Raw genomic sequence first — 25,998 nt, 5'->3', positions numbered from 1 at the left:
AAAGTCTATGAGAACTGGTTGTAGAAATAGTGACTTCAGTATGATGTGGATGAGAGAATTTGAAGTGATGCACAAGTAGTATCTGATACAGCAGAATCTTTGCACTACTTAGATTCATTCTTTCTCATCATTAACTCCAGCCAGTCACCAAGTCTCCTTCAAGGGGCTGGCCAGCTGCAACCTCTGCAAGGGGGTTTATGGAACTAGCTGCAGCCTCTGCTGCAATAGCTGGTCCCAAAGCCTTATTGGTAGTCATCATCTTTCTCCTCCACCATCCCTTCTAAATTCCTCTCACCCTTAGCCAGCATCTCAGCTGGTCTACGATTCCTTCCTTGAGAGTGATCCAGACCTTCTTCCCTTAGGTTTCACCTTTATCAGCACAAAACACCAGGAGATGCACCAAACAAGTTCATGGATATTCTCCCTGCCTTCATTATATGAGGTCTGTCCAGAAGGTATTGAGCCACATAACATGAAAAATAGAGACATTTACTGAAGAAGATACAAGATACAAAAATCATTGTACGTAACACAATGACACCTCAGTCCCCTTCAAAGTAAGCACCTTGGGACCTCACACAGTTCTCCCAGTCTCCATCAGCTGCCCCATCATATTTTCCTGAATCCCATCAATGGTCTGCTATCTTTTCCCTTTCAAAGGTGATTTTAGTTTTGGGAAAAGCCAGAAGTCACAGGGTGCCAAATCTGGGCTGTATGGGGAGTTGAGTTACCTGGATGATTTGATGTTTTGCCAAAAAACTCTGCATGAGACATGATGCATGAATGGGCACATTGTTGTGAAGAAGCTGCCAATCACCAGTTGCCCATAGCTGCAGTCTTCTGAATCATCCAAATAGTTTCCGCAGAGAAATATTCAAGCTTAACGCAAAATGTGATGCAGATTCATTGCTCTGTCACTCAGTCCTTTTGAATGCAACGGCCACACAGTACACATGCTCACTCAATGGTGTCTACCATCCCCACTGACCAGTACAGTGAAGTCTTCATTGTTCACACATGCATATTCCAGTCCACTCTCCTTGAATGCCAGGTTACACTGATATCATGCAAACCATTCTTGTTATATTAACAATGGCGGGACTTTTTCCAGAGAAACCTGTATAGCAGCTACCCAGGCTCTTTATGGTAATAAGGTACATTAGTTTTGCAAATATATTAATATATTATTCCCCTTTGCTTGATGTTCCAGGACTGAGAAGCCTAATCACTGGAATGAGGAGCCCAAAGTGACCAGGTGATTGACAAGTTCTGTGGAACTCTTTTACTTTGTCCTCTGATGGAAGTGTTCTCCCTCCTGGAATACAGAACCTCTAATCCAGCAGAGTTTAAGATTTCAGGGACAGGAAGCAAAAACTTTGAAAATGGGTTACTGGGAGTAACGGTAAAAGGAGCTGATTGCATTTTCACCCCTTGGTTGCTGAAGGGACATACCATCATATGTCAGCCGTTGACACAGCATATATCTCATCTTTTCTCCAGCTTGGAACTTTAGCTGAGACTTCAACAGACTATTCCACCATTGCATTAGGTCAACTGCTTCTGGGTGATGAGATATACTGTAATCCCAGTGGCTCCTGCGGTCGTGCACTCATTGTTGCACCTCCTCTGTCATGAATTAATCCCTTGAGAAAAGGCAATGTGTGGGGAGTGCCATGCCAATGGATACGGCATTCTGTAAGCCCTCAGTGAGTGGTGCTGGTGGAGACTCTGCTGGTCTGGGAATGCAAAATGCACTACTATAGTAGGTTTTAATTCCATTAAGGATAAATTGTTACCATCTCAGGGTGGAAGGGCCACAGACCCATTGCGCCTCTCTGTGAGACATTCTTGGGCTAGAACTTTAATTTTTACCTGGCCTCCATATGCCCTTGCAGTAACTAGAAAACCATAATGGCACTTCTGGCCCCCTGGCATTAGTGTCAGCTCATATCCTTTATCCAATAGTCCTTGAAAAGTATAATATCCTTCTTTCTGATTTTCACCTGGCCTCCATATGTCCCCCTTCTAACTGTAGGACCACGGTGGCTTTTCTGGTCCTCTGGCATTAGTGTCAGCTCATACCCTTTATTCAAAGTTCCCCAAAAGTCTAACCATTCTTCTTTCGTATATGTTGTCTTACTCGGGTAAAAGGCCATAGGGCCTATTGTGGAAAGATAGGGAGAATGTTTATAATTATTTTTGTGATATACAGGGTCCTTCCTCAAGGGCACTCAGCCTCTCTTTTAACCAGTGAGATCTGGGTCTGTGAAGCTGTATAAATCTAAAAGTTAGGTAAAGGACCTGGATTTTCCGTTGTGAGAGCTGATGTTAGAATTCTGCTCTTCAGATTTTGTTGTTGTTGTTGTTACACATACAAACAATTAACCATCTAGTTATTTGTCCATTGGTCTCATCTCTCAAAACACTGATTTACTATCCCTTGTCACAGATTCCTGCAAGTCAAGGCAGCCTGATTACAACTATGGACCTCTGCTCATGTCAATAATTACAACCATCTTGGCTTTGATAAAGTATTTTTGCATGGGTTCTGCCATTCAGAAATCCCCTATTATCACTGATACTAGGGAGACTTGTTTCATAGCAACATCTCCTCTTAATAACTGATCTGTGGAGGACAAATATCACCAAATTTGTTTTTAAAAAGTTGATGTCCCTCTCACCAGTGTATTCCTTATTGTCTCACTGAAGGGAATGCCCTATGAATTCTCCCAGGGAACAAAGTCAGTTGCTAAGCTCTAGGTATCACATAACAAATCCAGTCTAACATTCGCATCTCCATGAGCCTTCTGACATCTTCCTTTATATTATGCCAAAGCAATTTCAGTATCTCTACCTCTTTTTCCCATTGGCCATTATCATATCTAGCCTTCAAGGAAACATCCCAGCAACATAGTAAGATCAGTTCCAGGTGTTCTTGCTAGGAAATTGAACACCAGGTCATGAGTGAACGTTCCCATGTCAATAAATTCTTCCCTATGCCATCTTGTTTTATTCACCCTACTAATTCAACACCTACATGTCCTCTCCTGCTTCCTTTTGGTATTTAATGTGGGACCAGCCATTACTGAAATGATTGCTTCCTGGAGCAAAGATTACATTTTCCTGCTCAGGTGCCTGAGATCTGATCCCAGTTAGTGCCATGGAGACAATGAGTAGTGGTAGAGCTGGATCCTGAAGAGGACAAACAACACCTTGTGAGTTGCATTCTTTATATGAGGACTCCAAATCTTTTCAGGATCTCAGGGCAATAGGGGATGCTCTCCTTTACAAAGGAGAATGAGGCTGATTCTGCCAGTGTGGAGAGTTCAGGGAAATCTGAGAGCGATTCCCACTCATCTACCCAAATGCCCATATTCCAGGTTTCGGGATGACATTGTTTTCTGCCAGTGCCATAACCCAGTGCACCCAAAGAGGTTGCGTTTTCTGTCTCCTTTACAGCTATGTTGTCCTGATCATTTGACCATGGGCCTGATTTTTCACCACAGATTCTCTTGCAGGTACAGAAAATGATGATCTCATTTAACAGTGAGTGTACAAGTCAACCCTTCACCTTCCACCTGTAACTCTGCCCAACCAACCTCATATAAGAATCTTAGTAGCTGCATGTCACTGGTTATCGCCACCACACATCCCATTATCAGTGGGGTCTTCATTGCCATCTGACTGGTGGATTACCCAGTTCCCAAATCCCATCCTAATCGTCTGTTTTCTAAGGCTTATTCTGATACTAGCTGTCTTTCCCACAGTTCCCCTGAAAACAGTACATGAGGTATACATCTACATAAGAGCAATTTATATGAGAACGTGTTGCCAAGTAGCAGAAGTGATGAACCGGAGAAATACGGAAAGCCAATACAAGAGTGTATTATCAAATTGGCTGTGAACTGGTTCTGGACCACACAGGACATTCTGAGAAGTCTTATGAAATTTGTATCAACACTGACCATTCTGAGGTTGAAGAGGGGAATCATTTATTTATCAGCTTCAGTGCTGTTTGGTTAATGATGGGCCCACAAAGGTTAGGACCCCACACTTCCACTTTGTAAGTTTTGAGTGCTGAATGGATTCCCTAAAGGACCAGAGAAGCCTCAGGGATCAGAAAACAAGAGGTCTACGTTGCAGGCTCACAGTCGACTTACACCTGTGTGAAGCTAGACCAAGCTTAGTGGAAATGGTCCTAAGCAGTCATGACTGGAGTTAAAGATGAGACCAGGAAGATCTGAGGCTACTGCATAGTATAAATTAATGTAAAAGAGGCATGATTTGCAAGAAGCTTATAGTAGGGATGGGTGGAAAGCAGCCTAGTGGGGCCATAGAATTGGTATCTATCATTATCTTGTACCTACAGCAAACAAAATACAGATGGAATTGAAATGATTTGTAGATTGTAGAGACTGAAATAATGTAGGTGAAGCTCCTGTCAACTTAAGCATGCAATAAATAGTAGCTTTAAAAAAACCTATATTATTCAAATCTTTGTCATAGGGCACAGCTCCTGGCACATACACATTTGTATCTCAATAAACACATGCTGAATTAAAAATTGAGGCTGAAGATGATGAGGTCCTTAACCTATGTCTGCCAGCAGCATCTCTTTCAGTTGTTGTGGATTTTACTTTCACTGCCCTAAGTGCTGTCCCCTGAAACTCCAAACTGTTGCGTTTTTTTAGAGAGAGAGTAGAAAAGTAAAATAAAACTCCAAGAAAATAATTATAAGATGCCGCTATAGAATGGGGGGAAAGGAGGAAATGTAGCAGGTTGTGGCGTGTAAGGTGTATTTTCAATTCCCTGCCCACTAGATGGTAGAACAGAGTCCCTGTTCCGAATAGAGCTCTTTCTCATATGTGTGGGTGTCTCTTACAATGCTCACATAGGACTTTGCACGTAGAAGAAATCCAAAACATTAAATGTTTTCAAAACTTGCGTTTGAAAAGCAGAGAGCTGAAACAACACGGGTGGGGAACTTTAGAAAGAGGCGGCGAGAAGTGCAGAAATACAAGAACGACGAGAGCTAAACTACATTTCCCAGGAACCCACGGGCTGGGCCTACAACACCCATCATGCATGTGTGCCTGCTTTCGTGACCGGTTGGTGTTCCAGGTTTTCAAGGAGCGTAGAAAAAGCCGCGGAGTCTCTATGAGCGCAGCAGCGACGGTTCTTAACGCTAACTAAAGTATCCTGAGCCGAGGTCATTCCAATTTTCACTCTTTGGGGCAAAAAGACTATAACAGCCGTCCAATCGGGCCCACGAGCCACGTGACTAGCCCAGGTCAGGTGACCCCGGAGCCCGGCGGCTTAAGTCTGTTACCCTGACAACTGCTGGGCCCCCCGCCGGTCTTCCGGCAAAGCGCGGAATACGGAGGCAAAGGTAGGTGAGGCATGGACACTTGCTTCCCACTCGGTTCCCCGTGGCCGAGGCTGTCCTCAGAGCTTTAGTTTCGGGTCACTCACCACCTCCGCCTGGACTCCAACTGCGAGTGCGTCTTTGTCTTCCCGCCAACTTGAACCCGCGCTTCCCGGAGCTGGACCCCGCCTTTGGGTGGCATCCGCCTGTGACCAAGAATGTGGGTGCAAGACTTTAACCGCACACACCTAAAACTGATCAGAAATGCTAATGAGGGTGAGGAGGTGTTATTCTGCAGGTTGGCTGAAAGGTTTCTCACGTCTCCGCGTCCCCTCCCTCTCCTCTCCCCCGACCCTAAGAAAGAAGCTGCGGTGCTGGGCAGACCTGAAGTTGAGTGCGTTAGGGGCACAGACGAGAGCTTTGCGTTCCAAGTCACATTGCATCGTTTTTGTTGGTTTTTCCACGCTTCCAAAGAAACAATTGATTCTGATTGATTTGTGTACTCCATTAATTTTAGGTAGATTTTGAGTCTTACATTTGATTCCATTTGTATTTGGATACATCCCCATTTCTGGAAAGTGTTTTGCAAAGCTGTTAATATGGGTTGATATATAACTGGTTGAATGATATGACAGCTCGAACTGTCCTGTACTTTGCAAAACAAATGGTCTTTTGGATTTGCTAATTCATAATTTTTAAAACATTTCTTGAGAGGACCTGATTTGTTTAAGGGATGTTCAATTTTAACATATGCAGAAATGTGTATATAGTGTAGAAGCCGCCCTTTAACAATTAATTGGATGTTAACAATAAAAATGTATTTCTGGACCCTAAGTACAAGGCAAGCTGCTTTTCCAAATCAGTTTTATTTTTATGAATAAATTGGGAATCTCTTGTCCAGCTTACTGTTCCATAACTGTGCATATATGCTAAATGATAAGAGAATTGTCTGTGGTTTAAGTCTGGTTGTTTTCATGATGTGAGATGAATTTCCTCAAAAGGTGTTTATTATTTCTTGTTATTTAGTGTTTCCAATGTTGTAGATATTTTGGATCATTTACTTTGGGAAGTTAAAGTTATTGATTATGGCTCACTATGCCAAAGAAGAACTGGATGAAGAGTTTGAACAGTTCATGAAAGAGGTAAGTTTGTATTTTTAAAAGCTGTATTGTAAAAGTGTCTCGTAAGAAACTCATCTTCAGTTTTCTCTTTCACCTCTAAGATACAGTCCATCATCCTTCCAGTTCCCTTCCCTTTCCCTGCCGCCGTCCCAGTCCAGGGCACCAGCAGCTCAGCCCCACTGCTGCGTCAGTTCCCAACTACTGCTTCAGCATTCCTTCCCCGCTCTGTGTCCTGCAGAACCTGTACATAAATCAGGCTCTGTTCCTCCTTTATGTAAAACATGCCATATTGGCTTCCTATCATATAAAATAAAAGTCCAGACTCCTCCTTCCCATGGTTTACAAAGCCCTGGATGATTTTGTTCATGCCTCCCTCACTTCCTCATTATCCACTCATGTCACAGTGGCCTTTATTTACCCCCAGACATGCCAAGCTCAGTTCACATTGGGAGCTTCGTACTAGCTGTTCCCTCTGCCAGTATTGCTTTCCCCCTGTCCCACCTGGCTAGTGAAAAATCTCATCTTAAATATCACTACATCAGAGAGGGATTTTTCTGTTTATCCAGTAAAAAAAAAGCACCACCAAGTCACTTGTTAGTATACCATGTATGTAATTTTCTATGTAAGTTAGCACCATTCATTATTTTACTTGTATAGGTCTGTGACGTGATGGTTATACGTTCATTGCTATACCTGCAGAACCTAATGGATGCTTAATGAGTGTTTGCTGAGTGTACACATTAGAGGTATACACCACGTCCTATGTATTTATATACATGGAGAGGCCTTATAGACCGTTGGGAAGAGTCACACTTCAACTATTATTCTAACATTCTTGATCATAAAGGGAGTTTTGTAGTAGAAAGAACCTCATTTTCATTATCTAATAGGTAAAATGATGCCTCCTCTGTAGGATTGTTGTGAGGATTTACAAAAGTATCAGCTTCCAGGATGTACTAGATACTCAGAATACGAGTCTTCCTTCCCATTAAAAAATAAAATTAGTATTGAATATGGGCATATTTTGAAAATTAAATTTATGGGAAGTGTTTTCATTTTAAAAGATAAAAAGCAGTACAGGTAATTTTTTTCTTCTACCCCTCCTCACCCCTGCAGCCCTCGCCTCCTCCCGTCCTTTCTACCCGCCTCCTCCCTCTTTCCCTCATAGCCGGCCTCAACTCATAAAAGCTCTCACGTCTCATTGGAGAGTTGGGTAAGGTAGTGTCTCAATGAAAAACACGATTTTAGAGTCATAGTAAAATCATTTTGATAAATCATTGCTATAACAGTTTATTCAGAGATATATGGTTTACATATCTATGTTTTAATAAGATTGGTGATACCAGATTTTTTATATACAACTCTATTGAGATATTACGTACTTTACCATTCACCCACTTAAAGTGCATAATTCAGTGGTTTTTAGTATAGTCACAGAGTTATGCAACCATCACTACTATCACTTTTAGACTATTTCATTACCCCTAAAAGAAACCCATTAGCAGTTACCCCCTTTCCCAGCCTCAGGCACCGCTAATCTACTTCTGTCTCTGAAGATGTGCCGATTATAAACATTTCATAGAAAATGGAATCATACATATGTGGTCTTTTGTGTCTGGCTTCTTCCACTTAACGTAATGTTTCAAAGTTTATTCGTGTTGTATCATGTTTCAGTACTTTATTCCTTTTTAACTGAATAATACTCTATTGTATGACTTCACTACATTTGTTTACCCATTTAATCAGTTGATAGATACTTCAGTTCGCTCCACTTTTTGGGAATTAGGATTAATTCTGATAGGAACAATTGTTCACATGTTTTGTTTTGTGTGACTGTATGTTTTCATTTCTTTTGTGTATATATCTAGTAGTGGAAATGCTGGGTCATGTGGTAACTCTGTTTAACCTTTCGAGGACCCTCCGGACTATTTTCTAAATGGCTGTGCCATTTTACATTCCTGTCAGCAGTGTATGAGTGTATTAGGGTTCCAGTTTCTTCATATCCTTGCCAGCACTCTTATTATTTGGGGACCAGCTTTTTTCTTTTGTTTTTAATGATAGCAATCAGGAAAACTGCAATAGTGTCAAAAGTGGTAATGTACCTACTGTGTATTAGGCAATAGGGTGGGCATTCTCCTTTTTTTGTTGTTGTTTTTTCCCCTAATTTTTGCCACAACTCTGCAGGGTCAGTGCTACTATGGCTATTTTTAACAGGTAAAAAGAGAGGTAATTTCCCTAAGCAACAGAGCTGGCATATTTTGAAGTTGAAATTTCAACTCAGATTTGTGAGGCCCCAAAACCTATATTCCCTCCACACTTCATGTGACCATGGGGTTTAGGAAGAGTAGATTGAATTTGGGGTGGATTCTCAGAATTCGGTAAATGGTGAGATGTGGGGAGGAGAGAGAAATGGGACATTTCAAGGTGATGGTAAGTACAGACTGAGTGGAAGGTGATATGCTAAAGTTCAGGTGGGATAAAGGATATTTTCTTCCCTTCTCTCTCTTCCTGCCTGGTTGTAAGGGAAGACAATGAGTTCCTCTTGAACATCTTAAAATTGACATTCTTACAAATCAGTGGGGTAAAAAGTTGCTTGGCTGGCAGGTGGAAACGTGTGTTGTCATCTTGGAAGTTGAAAAGGTCATGCTGGTAGCAATGTCCTAGTTGGGGGGACCACACAGTATAGTAGAATGCGGACAGGTTTTAGTTACAGAAATCTCAATTTGAATCCCAGCTCTGTAACACTAACAGTAGCAACTTGGACAAGTTGTTTAACCTCTTTGAGCTGTTTCCCTATCTGTAAACCTGTCCTTGATTTACCTAAAGATTGAGATAACCTGAGAATAGATCCTGAAATAGAGCAGGTATGGGATAAATGTTGGTTGCTTCTGCAGAAAGGGTGTGTAGAATGAGGATAAAAAGGATGAAGAGCTGAGTCCTGGGGAAGTCTGGTGTTAAAGAAATGGACATTATTGTCAAGAGCTATGAAAATAGAAGGTCACTGAGCTTTTGCCACCTAACCATCGTTTTTCACCGAACTTGGAGGAAGTGGTGCTGTGATGGCAAAGGTAGAGAGTTTCAAGAAGTTTTAGAGTTGGTCACCAATTCTGAAGTTCTTGTATCAAGTTCTGTGATGTGATCAGGGAAGGTGACTGACAGTAGTCTTTTATCAGTGATGTTTAGGAGGCCTTTGGTGCCTTGGAGAGGAGTTGTTTTGGATGAGAACCAGATTTTAAGGGATTGAGCAGTGAACTAAAAAAGTTGACATATAGCTGTGGTTGGGTAGCTTGGTTGGTTTAAGTGTCATCCGGTACACCAAAGGGTTATGGGTCTGATTTCTTTTGGGGCACGTACCTCGGGTTGTAGGTTTGATCCCCAGTCAAGGTGCATGCAGGAGGCAACTGATCAATGTTTCTCACATCGATGTCTGTCTCTTTTTCTGAAACTCAATAAACATGTCCTTGGGTAAGGATTTAAAAACAAGTTGGTATATAAAGGAAAAATGATACTCTGAGTAAAAGGGAGACAGTAGTAGTAAGGACCTTTTTCTGTTTGTTTTACTTTTTTTTTCTTTTTGAGTACACTTGAGTGTTCATTCTTCTAGTCAACAGTTGTGCCAGGTGCTATTTCAGGTCCCGGGGATGCAGCGATGAACAGGTTATAAACTGAAGGAAGGGTGGAGAGGAGGGGTTGAAGATGGAGAGATAAAATGGGATAACCAAGAAGTCAGAACCTAGTGAGATGGGAAGTAACCCCTCTGCAGGTTCTCCTTGAAGTAGAAGAATTTCTCTTCTGAGAGAGGAAACCAGTGTCTTGAAAGGTGAGTTTAGTGATGAAGTGAGGGGAAGGATGATGGTTTTTGACTGAAGGTCTTTTTCTTTCTCAGTGAAGAGAGAAGCCAAGTTATTGGCTGAGAGTGAGGGGCCAGGTTGGAGTTAGAGTCAGGAATTTAGGGTTGTAGGAAAATTTGGACCTGAAGAGTTGAAAAAGAACAAATAAATATTAAGTTTATAGATTATTGTGAAAATGCTAATTTCTGTGGTTGAACACCTGAAACTCAATTCTTTTCAGTCTTATACTTATTTATTCTTCTGGAGTGATGCTAGGTAATTTTGCTTAATCATTATTTATTCTTAGACCCTCGAGAATGTCTAGGAGAGGATTGTATTTTTTTCCCTCTCCTAAGTTTCTTGATCAATTTTTCTTTATTTCTTTGCTGTTAATGCTCTCCCTGGTTAGTTTACTTGTTTAATAATTGGTGTTCAGAGATACATGCTTGATTTTTAAGTTATTTTGGTCACATATGTTTAGAAATGTGAATTCATACATTATTACTTTGCATATTGCTTATGTATGTGATAACTGAACTGTGAGAAAATGAAGAAACATTTTTAGTGATGAACCTGAAATTCTCAAATTTAAATTTCAGCAGTTTATATCTGCTTCAGCTTTCAGATGATTCTTTTGAAAATTCAAACAAAACACCTGGACAGTCTAAAAGAGAAGTGAAAAAGAAAGATACACTGCCATGGTGGATAACTGCAGATGATTTTGAAGATGGTGGTAAATATTGCTAATTTTTAATTTCAAATTATTTGACCACAAGGGGTCAGTCAAAACTTTAATTCTGGATTTGTTACTGTAGTAAAATTACCACATAAAGAAAATAATACTAATGGTGTGAATATTTGAGGTTTAAATTGATTTTCATTTTCATTTTATTATGTATTATATGTTGAGAATATGTGTTTCTGCATTATTAGGTTATTTTACATTGAGATAATGTATAATTACTCAAATTAAGATGATGAATAATAGTATAGGTATATTTATATATAATCATGTGTAATGGTAAATTGATTTAATGTGATTTAATAAAATATTTCAACAACACATTAATGTCATCTTATGGGATAGATTTTAACAAAATTTACAGATTTTGGTATCACAGTCTCTTAATAACATTAGTAAACGAACTAATTTATTGCCCTAATGATAGAGAACTCATTCTTGATATTTTCTGACACATGTGAATACTTGTCTCTGAACTATTTCTTATTGCATCGTTACAAATGAGAAATTACTTTCTGGAGTGTTCTATATGTGTCAAGCACTCTATCTGTAAGGAACCTCAGAGTACTTCTATAAAATACCTATGTTCATATTGTTTGTGGATCATTAAGCACCATTTTACATACTGATCTGTTATCTCTTATCTAGGGGAAAATTTACCCATGGCTTTTGTTTTTCCTCTAAGATTGAGCCTTAATTCCTTAATATTACAATTACTATTACCATCTACATAATCTGATTGGAAACCTCCTTTCTAGCCTCACGTGCCCCAGCCACACTTGGTTATTCCCTATCCCCGGGAAACACCATTGGCTCCCTGCCTGTGGATGTTAGCTTCTGCTTTCTTACCACCAGATGCCTTTCCTCTTGTCCTTCTTCTTGTCCAGTAAAGTCTGGTATTACCTCTTTTTGTAGTCCTTCCCTAACTCTTCTAGTCCCTTATCAACACAATTATTTTCTTCTTTGTTTCAAAGTCAGAACACCACAATAACATTTATACATTGTATTGACAGTTGTAACCTATAGGGCTACTCCTGAGGTTGGGAGCTTTGTGAGGGCAGAAAACACTTCTTTTCTATGTATCCTCTGACCCTCAATAGTAAAGAATAAATGTGTTTAACAAACAAATGTAAGAGTGAATTTCATAGTCACTTCTCTGTTCTTAGTAGCATACAGTAAGGAATTGCCTTATTGAAAAATTCAGTGCAGTTTTCATAAATCCCCAAATCGTGCAACATTGTTAAAGTTAGCATGTGAAGAATTATTTTTTAGAATCTTTCTCCTTGTTGGTGCTTGAAAAGGATATTGTATGATTAAGTACTATAGAAATTATTGACAAAGATTTAAGACTTAATTAGTATTAGTCTTTTTTCTAGAAAATAATCAGATGGAATGCTGTGTATACTCACCCGAAAGGGAAAGGATAGGTCCTAGACCAACACTTGAATGTAATCTGACTAAAGGTATTAATAATCTTTAAAAGAATTTACCAGTCAGAAGTGGATTTGATTAATAAAGAATGCAAGGAAGGATACTTAGGAAAAAAACTTGGACAATGTACCTTTAAACACAAGGTAGAGCATTTCTTCATCCAAGGGCATAGCCTAGTCCCTGGTTCAGTCACAGACGTGGCTGAGTTTCTGTTATGTTCTGAGTACTAAGTAATTGCTAGTACTAGATGATTCCTGCCGTTCAGAATGTAGAAGCTGCTGAGGCAGATGTTAACACCCTCTCGAGGAGAGGAACACATTACCCGTCTTAGATGGATGCCACATCTACATTGAGCAGCCCCAGCCTCCTAATTTTGCTTTCTCTTTCAGTTACCATAAGGATGCAATATTCTGCCTAGAGGGTAAAACTATCTAATCCTCCTCTACACTGAATTGGATCATGGTTTCAGTTACAGCAGTCTCTTATGAGCGTGGTTAGTGTGGGTCACATCCCTGCATCCAACTTTGGAGTAAGGGTGAGACCCTAGACAGACACCACTCTGCACCCCAATCTTGGCAGGCAGTTTTCTTTCGAAATGTGTATAGCTATATCTCTTGATTTTCTGCAGCTGTGGAGGTTATTTCGGCTATAAAACCACTATTCATCCAAAACCACAAAATAAATAGATTCTGAACCCTTTCCAAGAGGACACTAATTAGGAAATTGTAGTCAGAATTTGTGACTTCTTAATCATAGTGATATTATTTTAATCTTAGTATTCTTATCACATAATATAGTTTTTTACTTTTTCTGTATATCAGTTTTTACAACAAATAGGCACTATTAGGATAAAGAAATTTTGATTGCATAACTTTTTGACTGTTCTCTAGTGCTTTTGGAATAAAGAACAGATCCTACCCCCGGCCTGTGAGGATGAGCATGGTCTAACCATCAACTTCTGCTCTGTGCTGCTTTCTACCCAGTCTTTACACTCACTCTCTAGACCTCCCTTCACTGGCCCTTTTGTATCTCAGATGTGGCCTGTCCTTCCCGTTGTTGACCCTTTGTAGCTTTTCTTCCCTTTGTTTGGAATTGCCTCCCTTCTCCAGTTCAGCTAGTAACTTACTACTCTTGATTTATGTGGGGCAGAAGATATTCATTAAAGTGGCTTGGTATACTGTATAAAGTACTGTGCTTCAAAATAATTTTTAGAAATCATATCTTTTATCACCCCATTATGCAAAATTTTGAACTATTCTTAAGACACACTGCAAATAGAATTATAATTTTTCTTTTGGGAATTTTAGATCTGATGGATTTTTATTCAGTAGACTAGATTTGTTTTATAGCTATGGTCCACAAAGTAAGTATTACAGTGTTGGCAAAGTTGTCAAAACAATGTTCTGAATGTAAATATCCAACTATATTAAATCCCATCCCTAGGACTGCCCGGAACAAATGTAAGTTACTTGAAAACAAAGACGACTTCTCAGCCTATTATGGACACTGTTATGGACATAGAAGATGAGTCTGCTGGAAGGATTCAGTTTCTCAAGAGCAGTGGAACCTCTATTTTAAGTATTGACAGCTTAGAAACAAATGGTAAGAAATATGAGACACAAGAGTTGATGGGTTAATTACTATTCTTATAATCATGATTTTTACAAAAATTAACTCACAACTATTTTGGAATCTCCTTTTTGAAGCACTTAGATAGATCTAATATCTTCCTAGAAGGTTTATAATTATACTTATAGAGAAGCCTTATAACCATGCATATTAATTATGAATGTAAGTCTGTATTGGTGGTGAAAAGTAAAGTGTGTTCCAAATTTTTTAAAATTTTAATATAAATGTCAAGCATCATTAAAATTAATTTTATCAAAATTCTGTATGTTAATAAAATGTGTTTGTGCTTTCCATTTAGAGATAGTTGTTTCTGAGCTCAATCATAGTGTTCTCGGATTGGGATTGGACACATTAGAAGAACAAGAGGAAAAAGAGCAATTTTTTGCCAGACTTGAGAAAGGCTTAACATCTTCTATTGATTATTCAAGATTAAATAAGGAATTGGATTCTAATGACTCCACACATTTTAAAGCTTTACATAGGTAATATAAATAAAATACAAACTAAACATTAAATGATTTTTGTGTTTTCCTATATTTTTGGAAGGCTGGCATATACATAGACTAAAATGGATAAATGTAACAGGCAAAAGTAGACTCTTATTTTTAAGTCTATTCTCTGTTCATTATGTTGGTCAGAATTTTTCTTTTATATCAACAGAATACATTGGTTTGAGAGTCACTTGGCCTCTAGCTATCTGAAGTTTCATGCCTGAGATGCTTTTGAGACTAATAGTATGTTGCCAGAAAGATGTTACTAGGAAAGTAATTTCTCATGTGATTTTCTACAGATAAGGTAAACAAGAGAATCCAGGTAGCTACTATAAACTCAGTTGCAGGGAAAGGAACAGAAAGGGGATAGGGACCAGGGAGCAAAGGCAGGTTTGGTCGATAGCATACCTTTGTGTATATTTGACCCTAATGATTATCTGAAAACCTCACTTATTGTGGAAATCCTACTAGTTGTCCGAGCTGGTTCTCTGTAAGCATGGTAGACCTTTTGACATTTTTGAGACCTTTGTGAAACCTGATACCTTTAATTTCCTCAGTTTCATATATCATTAATTTAAATTTTAAGTTAAAGTGATAATTTTAAGAGTTTTAAGAACACCAAACTGTAAAGGTCAAGAGAATCATAACCTCTGGTTGTTAGAGTGCCTGTTCTTATGATACTTAGTTTCTTATAGGTGGTGGACAAAGCAGTGCTTGTCATGAACTGTGTAGGATCCGGGATTTTTACCCTACCTGGAAGTTAACAAGTTAGCCTGCCACTTTTTATGGATGTTGACAATAGACACAAGATTCCTGGATCAGAAACAAAGGACTATTTCTCACATCAAAAGCAGTACAGTACCTGACTATCAAGCTTATTTGCCTCAGTTCCCTATGCCCCACAAGGCCCAGGGAGCAACACAAGGGGTGCGCAATAGCTGTCAGCACACGTGGTGGATTGCTTTATGAGAGGATCACTGAGGCTAAGGATTCCACTGCTTGTAAAGTGGAAACAGTCCTCCTCTCAAGGTGGCTCACTGCAAACACAGCCCTGAAAAATGACCTAAGAAAGGGGAATCCATGCCTTGCATCCCTGGTATACCCAGCAAGAAAATGCAGGCCCGTGGAGATTGCCTCTCCCCACAGTGATAATATAGACTAGGCATGCACAGGTTTGTTAGTCATAAGTCTTTGCCCCTTTGCAATATTTAACTTTTTTCTGATTTCTTAACAATATTCTTAACTACTGATATTTTTACTCCAAAACATACTAGTCAGAGAATAGTATAGTATTGAGTATGCAGTATTGTTTGCTGCCACTATTAAAGTTTTATAATGTTTTGGACTCACTAAAGACAGGATTGATCAACTGAAAAAGATAGAACTGATTCCTGGGTTTGAAAGAAAGCAACATCTGAACTAATACATCTAGTGTAGTTCAAACTTGCTCAGGCCTCTTTGCTGCCTCTTTTTTTTTTTTCCTGCTGCTTTGCTGAGTTTTTCATGGTTTAAGGCTCCTAGTCATCTCCCATTTCATGAGTAAATTGCTTATTAGAATGTAAATGATGGCCCTGGCTTTTTTTTTTCTGACCTCCTTGTAGATTTCACTGATTCTCATAGCTTGTGGTCAGTTTCTAATCTTTAGAAAGGATATCTGGACCCTGAGACATGTAAATGCACACACATTTATGTATAACATTATGTATATGAAGTTTAAAACACGGCATTTTTTCCCTATGTATTATTTTGTCAGCTACAATTAAGCTTTAAGAAATCTTTATTTTCAAAATATTTTCCTTATAGCTCCCAAATTTTTTGCTTTTGATAAAAACAATATTTGAGAACACATAGTTGGTGTTAGAGATTTTTTTTTTAAATATACACAAAGGATTGCATGGAAATGTATTAATAACATGTAATACTAAATTAAATATTTTTCCAGTAATCAAGCTAATATAGAACTAACTGAAGATAAACATGAGAATGAATTGAAACATGAAGAACTAGCAGGTAATTTCATTGGTTTTTACTGTGGTGATTGGGCAGTGGGGGAGGGGGAGGATGGAGGTGGAAGAGGGTATAGGAGGATAAATGGTCATGGAAAACAATAAAAAGTAAACTATTAAAAGGTTAAAGAAAATTTTCAATATTTGAAAAGATAATATAGTTTTTAATAAACACATTTATAAGAGAAAAATAATTAAAAGGAAAATCATACTGTCTTGGAAAGAGCTTTGAACAGGTACAGTGAATTGCCTATGTTGCGGTCTGAGCTACCAAGAAATTGATCGAAGTGCACTGCTGCCTTAGTTGTTGGGAGTGGGCAGTGGACCAGCTGGGAAGACAGGACCAGGGAAATCTGTGGAGCCAAGACAAACACCTTTAAATCTTGATTCGGGTGGTTTATCTTTCTCCGTATTTTGACTTTTAATGTGTCTGTGTTTTTATATTTAAAACAATTTTCTTATAGATAGCATATAGCTAGGTTTTGCTTTTTTATTCAATCTGATAATCTCTGACTTTTAATTCACATGTTTCTACACTTTACAAAAATGCATTTTTTGAATGGTCATTTACTGCTTTGCCGTTTGTTTTGTATTGTTCCATCTTTTTTGTTGTTACTGCTTCTTTTGTCCTGCATTCTGTTGGACTGAGTATTTACAGCATTCCATTAGTCCATCTTTCAGTTTTTTATACCCCTTTGCGATATTTTTTAGTTGCCCTATGAGTCACAATATGCATCTTTGTCTTATTAGAGTTTGCTTTCAAATAACATTATACCATTGCTGACATTCTGTAGCTGAAATCAGTAGAACTAAGTAGTAGATCCAAGACTTCTGGCTCCTGGTCATGCTCTTGAACATTATGTTATACTACCTGCCCTGTTTCTTGTACTACCTGTTTGCTGTCATACAAATGCTACATCCCCCTCCATTGATCTCAAGTAGTTCCCAAATCCCAAGTAGTCATCAAAGTTTACTGCCATACTCTCTCATATCTCCTCTCTCCTTGTGCATCATCTCTTCTTAAGCAAATCTAATCTCTTAGGTTCCTGAAAATTCAATGATTCCCACCTAGAATATTATTTTTATAATGGTCCTAGAACCTAGAACAATGTCTAATACAAAGTAATTTCTCAATAACTGTGAATTTGTGTCTACCAATATTTAGAAAATCCCAGTGTTCTTTCTCCTGTGGCGGAGAAACAGTCAGGTGAGCTTTTCAGCCTCTGAATATAGGTGTTAACCAAGTAACCTAGCTTATCCGCCAAGGTTACAATACCCATGCTGTTCTAACCTCATATTCCTTATGAACTGAAATGGAGGTATTTCTGTAGGCAGGTCTCATTGGAAGCATCTTCTATTTTAACTTGAGAATAAACTCTGAAGTTTTTTCCCAAACTTCCATTAATAATTACACTCAAGTTATCCCTTCCATTCTAAGAGAAAACTAAAGGACAGCCTATCCAGAAGCAGACTCTCTGCCTCATGCGGCCTTTCTCTCATCAGGCCATCCTGTTTCTGAATACGATCTAATATTTGAAATATGAGTAAGTCTGCATTTTCTTTTTAGAATGATTGATTCCACCCTGAAAAGGTCATTCCCCTTTTATAGCCTGCAGATCTCAGTCAATCCTTCATAAGTTTTCTAAACAACAAGTTGAAAATTGATGGATACTGACTAAATCATCTCTGCCCTGTCTTCCCCATAAATAATCTGACAGTATCATGTTAACATGGACACACCTTATCTTCTAATGCAAAGCCATTGAGATATAACTTGGGCCTTCAGCTGAGAAGTAGCCAGGATTGGGAAAGAGTGATGGTCATATAGGGCCAGCACTTCCCAAAGGAAGTATCTGAGATCGACCTCTCATGAGTACCATTTAGGGCATACAGTAGAAATACCTACAGAGACCAAGAAAATCAGCCTAAAAAATGAGCAAAACCCATTATTCTATGAGAGTCAAGATTTTACAAAAGCACTGCCTTTTATAAGGAAAAAATGTGAGATTTTTGTCTTTAAAAAACAAATACTAAAGTTTGCTTTAAAGATGATATAAAATCTTATATCAGCTCTAGATATTTCTAGAGCTGCTCTAGAAATTCTCAGTCAGTTAATAATATGAAGGATTAAAAATATAAATTTTGTAAGAACCTGGCAGTACAAAAACTGAAATAAAACTGTCTCATGAATGGAATTATTAAATCTTTGCCAAAAACAAAATCTGTTCTCTAAAGTTATCTTTATGTTACTGTTTCAATCAATTATGTATAATTCTTCGTTTGGAAATCAGTCTTTTCCTGGAATTTAACTTTTTGACAATGTGACCCTTATATTTTTAAAAATTATTTTCTTCAGAAAATTACAGTGATGATTTTGAAGATGAGGAAGATACTGATGCACCTTTGACTACTATAGATGAAGAGACTAATTCCAAAGAAAATCCCAAGTCAGAAAAAATAAATGCACCCAAACAGGTATACATCAGTTTTATATTTGAAAGTTTCATCAGTTTAGCTGTCACTATTTGAAGAGCTTGAAATACAGGATTCTTTATAGTTTTGCTCATTATTGTAAAGTTAACAGGTCTCAACATGGAGACATTTTCCTAACTCAAGATGTCAGTTTAGTATAAGTCTTAATGAAATATCACGGCAATTGATGATATTCTTAAGGATATATTTTGGCAAGTAATTTCCTTAAACTGTCGAAGGTAAAAACTTAATAAAAATCTCAAATCTAATTTTAAGCAGGTTTAATAAACTATGCTTTTCTTTGGTAAGTCTTGTCCTTGTGAATACAGTAAATACCCCTCCTTAGTATTTATGCTAGTGGTACTATAAGTGTCTGAGATTTACTTAGCTGAGATCGTGAATTAAATTATTCTCTTCACATTCAACACTGCTATACTCTATTGTCATTTCTCAGTTCCTACCAAGATTAGTTAAGGGTACTATAACATCTTGCCTGTCTGATAGACCTTATCCTTGAGCTATCTAATGGTAACCAGAAAAACAATTATTATTATATTGGTCTTGATCTGGACATGTGTTGGGACTAGATGTTAGGTCTAGCTGTTTTGAACACGTGTGAAACCATAAACTCTTTAAAAAGAAGTTAGGAACACTTTGAGGTATTAATAAATACTCTTACAAAATAAATCTTTCTTACCTAGTACTTTGAGTGTCTGTATCATGTAGTTTGGGTGAAAAACAAGATGACCTTAGAAATACACAAAGATTAATGAGATCTGATGAGTATCCTTAGAAATTTATTGGGATTTATACTTGGAATATGGCATTTACAATATTTTATGAAAAAAATAGGTCAGTAGAAGGCACGATAGTGTGGTATACTAAGAAAGGGTAGCCTGCATCAAAAATGTGTCATCCTAACTGGCAACCTAGGAGAGAGTTGTCTGGGTACAGATTAAAATAGGAACGAAATAAGGCTTTGTTGTAAGAGATAATTCTATATACTGCTTATCCACATGGAGAATATAGGTGACACTGAGTAGAAGACTTATTCAAAGGGAACCTATAATATTGATGAATTTTAAATATGTCACCATTCGGTGGCCCACCATTTTGAAAATTTTTCTCTCAAAATGCAGATGAAACCATGAATACAAATTATATTTCATCATCAGTTTTTAACAATAAAGGGGGGTGGTGATGTTATAATAAAGGACTCTTATATGAGTATACATGTTATGCTGGAGTTCAAAAAAAGAATTTCTGAGCAAAGTAGATGAGCAGATGACATCTGTATACTTTAAACAAGGATTTTATAAAGGTCTAAATTAATTTCTGGTTATTTCCAAGGTTCTGAAGAAACTTCTAGAAGTTCTCTGACAGCTACAATGTCTAGTCTTGTAGAATTATCAGTGAGTGAGGGTGACAAAGAAACCTAGAAAGAACATTTCCTGATATTTTCATTATGGAATAAACACTGGCTTTCAAATTTTGTTGCAGTTTCCACTGTGGTCATTTTATATAACTTTAATTAAAAATGATATGGTTCTTTTCTACCTTGAATTTAGGAAGAAGAGAAAACTGGCATGCTGGCCAATGGTAAATATTATGTATATATTCATATATTTTAGTTGGAATTGTATCTAAATATTTCTGAATAAATCACTATTTGTACTCATTTTTTAATATCTCTAGTGAATTAAAGTTCACAGTTTGTCTCAATAATATATCCCTTTTGCCTATCTTGAAGCATTTCTTTTTTAAAAGTCCAGGACTGAATAGCTTTATGGTGTGATTTACCAAACATTCAAAGAACTTACTCCAGTTTTTAAAAACTCTTTCAAAGAACAATAAGGAATACTTTCAAACTCATCCTATGAGGCCAGGATCACCCTGATACCAAAACCAGGCAAACATCATGAAAAGAAAAAAAAAAAACCATTTAAAGTAACATCCAAAAGAATAAAATACTTACGAATAAATTTAACCAAGGAAGTAATAGATATGTACATTGAAAACTACAAAATATTGATGAAAGAAATTGAAGCAGAAGCAAGTAAATGGAAAGATATTACATGTTCATGGGTAGGAAGAATTAATAGTGTTTTAAAGTCCATACTACAGGGCATTAAATTACTGGGTCTGTGAACTACAGATCCAGTGCAGTCCCTCACATTTTTCACAGACAGGAAAAAACAATCTTAAAAATCTTATGGAACTACAGAAAAATCCAGATAGCCAACACAATCTTGTGAAAGAAAAACAAAACTGGAGGCACCACACATCCTGATTTCAAACTATCAATATGCTAAAAAAGCTGTAGTATTCAGAACAGTATGCTATTGCCATTAAAAACACATAAATCAATGGAACAAGATAGAATCCAAAAATAGACCTATGCGTACATATTTGGTCAATTAATTTTTGACAAAAGCACCAGGAATACACAGTAAAGGATAGTCTCCCCAGTAAATGGAGTTTGGAAAATGGATAGCCACATGCAGAAAATGAAACTGGACCCCCTACCTTACAACATGCAGAAAAATCGAAATGGGTTAAAGATATATATAGATAGAAAGATATATTTATTTCAGCCTTTAAAAAAAAAGGAAATCCTGCCATTAGCAACAACATGGTTGAACATGGAGGACATTTAGTCAAGTGAAATAAGGCAGACACAGAAAGACAAATAACTGCATGATCTCATGCGTGGAACCTAAAAATATCAATATCATAGAAACAGTAGAATGAGTTTACGAAGGGCTGAGAGATCAGGATATGGGGAGAGGTTGGCTAAGGGGTACAAAGTTTTAGTTCATGCAAGATAAAAACGTTCTGGAGATACAGTGCAGCAATGTGACTGATGTTAATAGTAGTAGTATATTATGTACTTAAAACGTGCTGACAGGGGAAACCTCAAGTATTCTCACCGCACAAAAAAAGGTAAATGACTATGCAAGGTCATGGGTGTTAATCTGCTTATTGTGGTAAATATTTCACAATGTATAAATATATCAAATTACCAAGTTGTACACCTAAATATATATAGTTTTTAATTGTCAGCTATACCTCAATAAAATTGGGGGAAAAAAATAATATTTTTTGTTATTTTTCTCAGGCCCTTTGCCTTCCACATATAAATGTACGTTAGGCATGTATATAAGCATACATATGTTGATATAATCCTACTCTTGTACATAAGAAAATTATGCTTATAGATATATGATTATGATTATATATTCTTTATATGTAAATATTTATCTTTGCTTATATATGGATTGCATATAATAAAATGCTTTCTTTAAGGAACCATACAACTTTCCCTACATTCATAATATCTTTTCTTATTTGTTCCAGTGGTGCTGCTTGATTCATTAGACTCTATTGCAGATGTCACCCTTAATGAACAGGATAAAGCAACAACTGTGCCAAAAGTTCTGCCTGAAATAACTGATAATGAAATGACAGGAACAGGTAAAAATATTTGGAAAACTCGGTATTTTCTAAACATGTAACATTTTATGACTAATGAAGTTCATTTGTACATACCACATAATATGTAACTATAATAATAAAATTTTAAATCTTACATTCGATATAATATTTAACACCTTAAATAATCTGAACTTAACCAGTGGTGACACCTAGTGCTAATCAGCCAAGTAAACTGTTTTTAAATAAATGGTTGTTTTTTGTTTTTTTTTTAAATTTCTTGATTTTGGAGAGGAAGGAAGGGAGTGAGAAACACCAATTTGTTGTTCCACTTATGCACTCATTGTGCCCTACCCAACTGTACTCCCTGGCCAGGGCTTATGTAAATGCTTATTAATGAATGAATGATGTTGATACAAAGTGCAGCACTGTAGGTGAATATTAACTAATTTTTTTTTTCTTCTCCAGAGTATTCAGTTAAATTTGCCCTGTACAGGAGAAATGAAAGTTCGGTCTTATTGTGCTTTTCCATAGTTCCCTTGTGTAGGAAAGTGGTGGGTTATACCCCAAAATTTTCAAATGCCGAGGACCATCTAGACTTTACTAAAGGTTGTAAAAATTTTTTTGTAAGGTTTTTATTTATTTTTTAGAGAGAGGGGAAGGAAGGGAGAAAAAAGAGAGGGAGAGAAACATCATTGTGCAAGAGAAACATTGATTGGTTGCCTCTTGCATAACCCCAGCTAGGGACCTGGCCCACAGCCCTGGCATGATCCCTGACTGGGAATTGAACCAGGGAGCTTTTGGTTGGCAGGCCAGCACTCAGCCCGCTGAGCCATACCAGTTAAGGCAAGGTTGTAAAGGTCTTTAAGATAATGTGGGACCCTTATCTCCAAATGAAATCTTATATATACTCTATAAAGATAAAAATGATATTTTGGTATAAATGTTTACATTTGTAACATTTACAAATAAAGTTAGAGCAATAATTGAAATTTTTGAAATCAGAAATTACAGATATGTTATTCTCCTGTCACCATCAGACTTCTAATATGTTTGTGTATTTTGTTTTCATTGTAATATTCTTGATTTACCCATAAATATTTGCAAATGGGAACTTTTTAACCAGCTTGCTTTTGCAAGTCTCAGTTGACCAATATGGTCGACTAAACCAAAAACATGAAAAAAAAGAGCAAGAGAATTGATAAATCACTAACGAACTCGAAACATCTGTTTGAATTTTATTTTTTAATTTTTACTTTCTTACTGAAGTACAGTATGCCTATAGGAAAGTAATATAATACATCTATATCATGTATTATAATAGTGCAACTTGATGACTTTTCACATACAGAATACACACCCATGTAACCAGCAACCAGATCAAAAACACTTGACCTAAACCACGAAGTCTACTCAGATCTCTTTTTTCTACTCACTGGCATTCTAAGAGTCACCACTTTCTTGACTTGTTTTTCCCATTTCTATTTTAAAATACATATAAAAGTCAAAAAACTACAAGAGAATTTTTTCCACCAAGACATGTTACTCATTTACTTGTTATCACTCAGCTGGGTATTCTGCTGTGACAAAAGCATGTGCTGAACACATGTTCCTCAGTCCTACTGCTGTTTATTCAAGTTCATGTCACTTAAGTGCTGTGATAGTAGATCGACTTGCACAGATTTCAGTAAGCAAACATGAATTCTTTTAAAAGACCAGTGTTGAGCTATAGTTTTTCTAATTCGTGATACATTATAGGAAGTTCACATACTTGCTGTATGACCAGAGAAACTTACAGATACACATGAAAACAAAACAGGAGGCAAAGTTATCACTCTAATGGTCTTTATTACAGTTACATAAATGTTGCATTGAGTGTTTAAAGTAACTTCTATAATAAGCTTTAAGTTTTAAAGAATGTTTAAAAATGAAATTTCAATCAGACATGTGCGGAATCCATGATTTTCTGTGAAGCATTATGATTTTGTAAAATATATTATGAAAACGACTGCTGTAGGTTATAAGAAAAACTCAAAAATAAAAAATGTATTGCTAAAAGTAAAAATTCTTTGGAGATATCCCAGCAGTTATAGAAAGCTATAGTTTTTTGTTTGGGGGTTTGTTTTTTTTTTGGTGTTATTTCTTAAACGTTCTTGACTATGAAATACTGTGATGAGTGCATTATTGGAAGATAGTAGAATATGAACTTATTGTCATGTAGATTTTGATTCATATTCTCATCTTTGCCAGTTATTACCTGGGTGACTTTGGACAATTAATACTTCTAAGCCTGTTTCCACTTTAAAATGAGACCTTGTGATGGCCAGCTGAAGTAATATATATAGTATGTTAAGATTTAACAAGCAGTAGCAACTCTGTTGTTATCATTATTATAATTTATATCAACTGTCTATTAATAGAAGCTATACTAAAGATCCTGAGAGCATTATAGTAGAAATCTGATTGGCTATAGGATATTGAATTTACCTGACACTTAAGGAGTACACTTGAAAATCTTCACATCAATATCTGAACTTTGTTTAAGAACTGGAAAGATCAGTAGAGTTTTTTGTTTTGCTTTTTTTTTTACCATGTTTCTTCCAGGATTAAGCAGGCTCAGGCTAGGAGCTACATTGTCAGAGATCATCTTTTTAAAATAATATTTGTGAAATTCTTTGTGCTTTGTTGTATTAAAAAGGTTGGCATCTATAAAAGTGAGGTTTCTCTAACACCAAGTAAGAACTAGCCTTTCACTTATTTATCATTTGTTCACATTCGGTGCACTGGCCGCATGGACTGGAGCGGTCACACGGTGACAGCATCGCTCCACGGCCTGCCCCTTGCCTCTGCAAAATAGAGTTTGGCCTGTCTCAACTTTCTTAAGTGGAAAAATACTTGGAGCTTTTGACTTGCAGTAATATATAAAATAACTGCATAGAAAACTCTCTTTTTAATATAAAAGGCAGGCAGGTCAGGCCTTTTCATAAAATGCAGGAAAGAAGTTAACTTACATGACTTTGAAATATCTTAATGTCACTTGGGTTAATGACTCAAGTTAGAAGAAAAGTTATCTTTTCCCTCGTCTGTTTTCTGAGCCACCCCAAAACCTCTCTGTCCTCTATTTCTAACTTTTAGGTCATTTGGTTTTTTGCACATTTGCCCTACTGTTGCTTTAGGGCCTGAAACCTCTTCTTTCTGACACCTCACACCTGATAAATTAGGTATGAGCATTCAGTACTGCTGTGCTACTTAACATTGGGGTCATTTCTGTAGATACTTAAGTATTCTGATATTTTTGTACAGGACAGAAAAAACACCTGTGCCTTTTTCCTTTCTTTATAAAGATTAATTCTCTCCCTCGGTCATGCTACTCAGTCTGACAGATGGTTAGGGGAAGAGTTGGGCTTACCTTAAGGGGCAAGATCTTTTTCCTGAAGTCCTATTGAAAAATCCCTGCCGCTTGCCACTTAACTGTTAAT

The 25,998-nt window shown here is 37.1% G+C and overlaps 1 protein-coding gene across 1 annotated transcript in view; it reads left to right on the top strand.

Annotated features, from left to right (window-relative positions):
* The first annotated feature begins 5,332 nt into the window (after positions 1-5,332).
* The window catches only part of CEP162 (centrosomal protein 162), a 73,500-nt gene continuing 52,834 nt past the window's right edge, over positions 5,333-25,998 (top strand). Inside the window, exons 1-9 of the mRNA XM_054569673.1 lie at positions 5,333-5,389; positions 6,392-6,507; positions 10,935-11,049; positions 13,933-14,091; positions 14,417-14,600; positions 16,552-16,619; positions 18,972-19,090; positions 20,656-20,686; positions 22,445-22,561. Coding sequence (XP_054425648.1) covers positions 6,451-6,507; positions 10,935-11,049; positions 13,933-14,091; positions 14,417-14,600; positions 16,552-16,619; positions 18,972-19,090; positions 20,656-20,686; positions 22,445-22,561 — 850 coding nt within the window. The 5' untranslated portion in view covers positions 5,333-5,389; positions 6,392-6,450. The remainder of the gene's footprint in view (positions 5,390-6,391; positions 6,508-10,934; positions 11,050-13,932; positions 14,092-14,416; positions 14,601-16,551; positions 16,620-18,971; positions 19,091-20,655; positions 20,687-22,444; positions 22,562-25,998) is intronic.

The sequence above is a fragment of the Pteronotus mesoamericanus genome, unplaced genomic scaffold, assembly GCF_021234165.1.
Source record: "Pteronotus mesoamericanus isolate MK-2021 breed Mesoamerican mustached bat unplaced genomic scaffold, CSHL_Meso_final contig_20, whole genome shotgun sequence".
Taxonomy (NCBI): Eukaryota; Metazoa; Chordata; class Mammalia; order Chiroptera; family Mormoopidae; genus Pteronotus; species Pteronotus mesoamericanus.
Note: the sequence above shows the minus strand (reverse complement) of the source record. Positions and strands in the feature narration are given on the sequence as shown.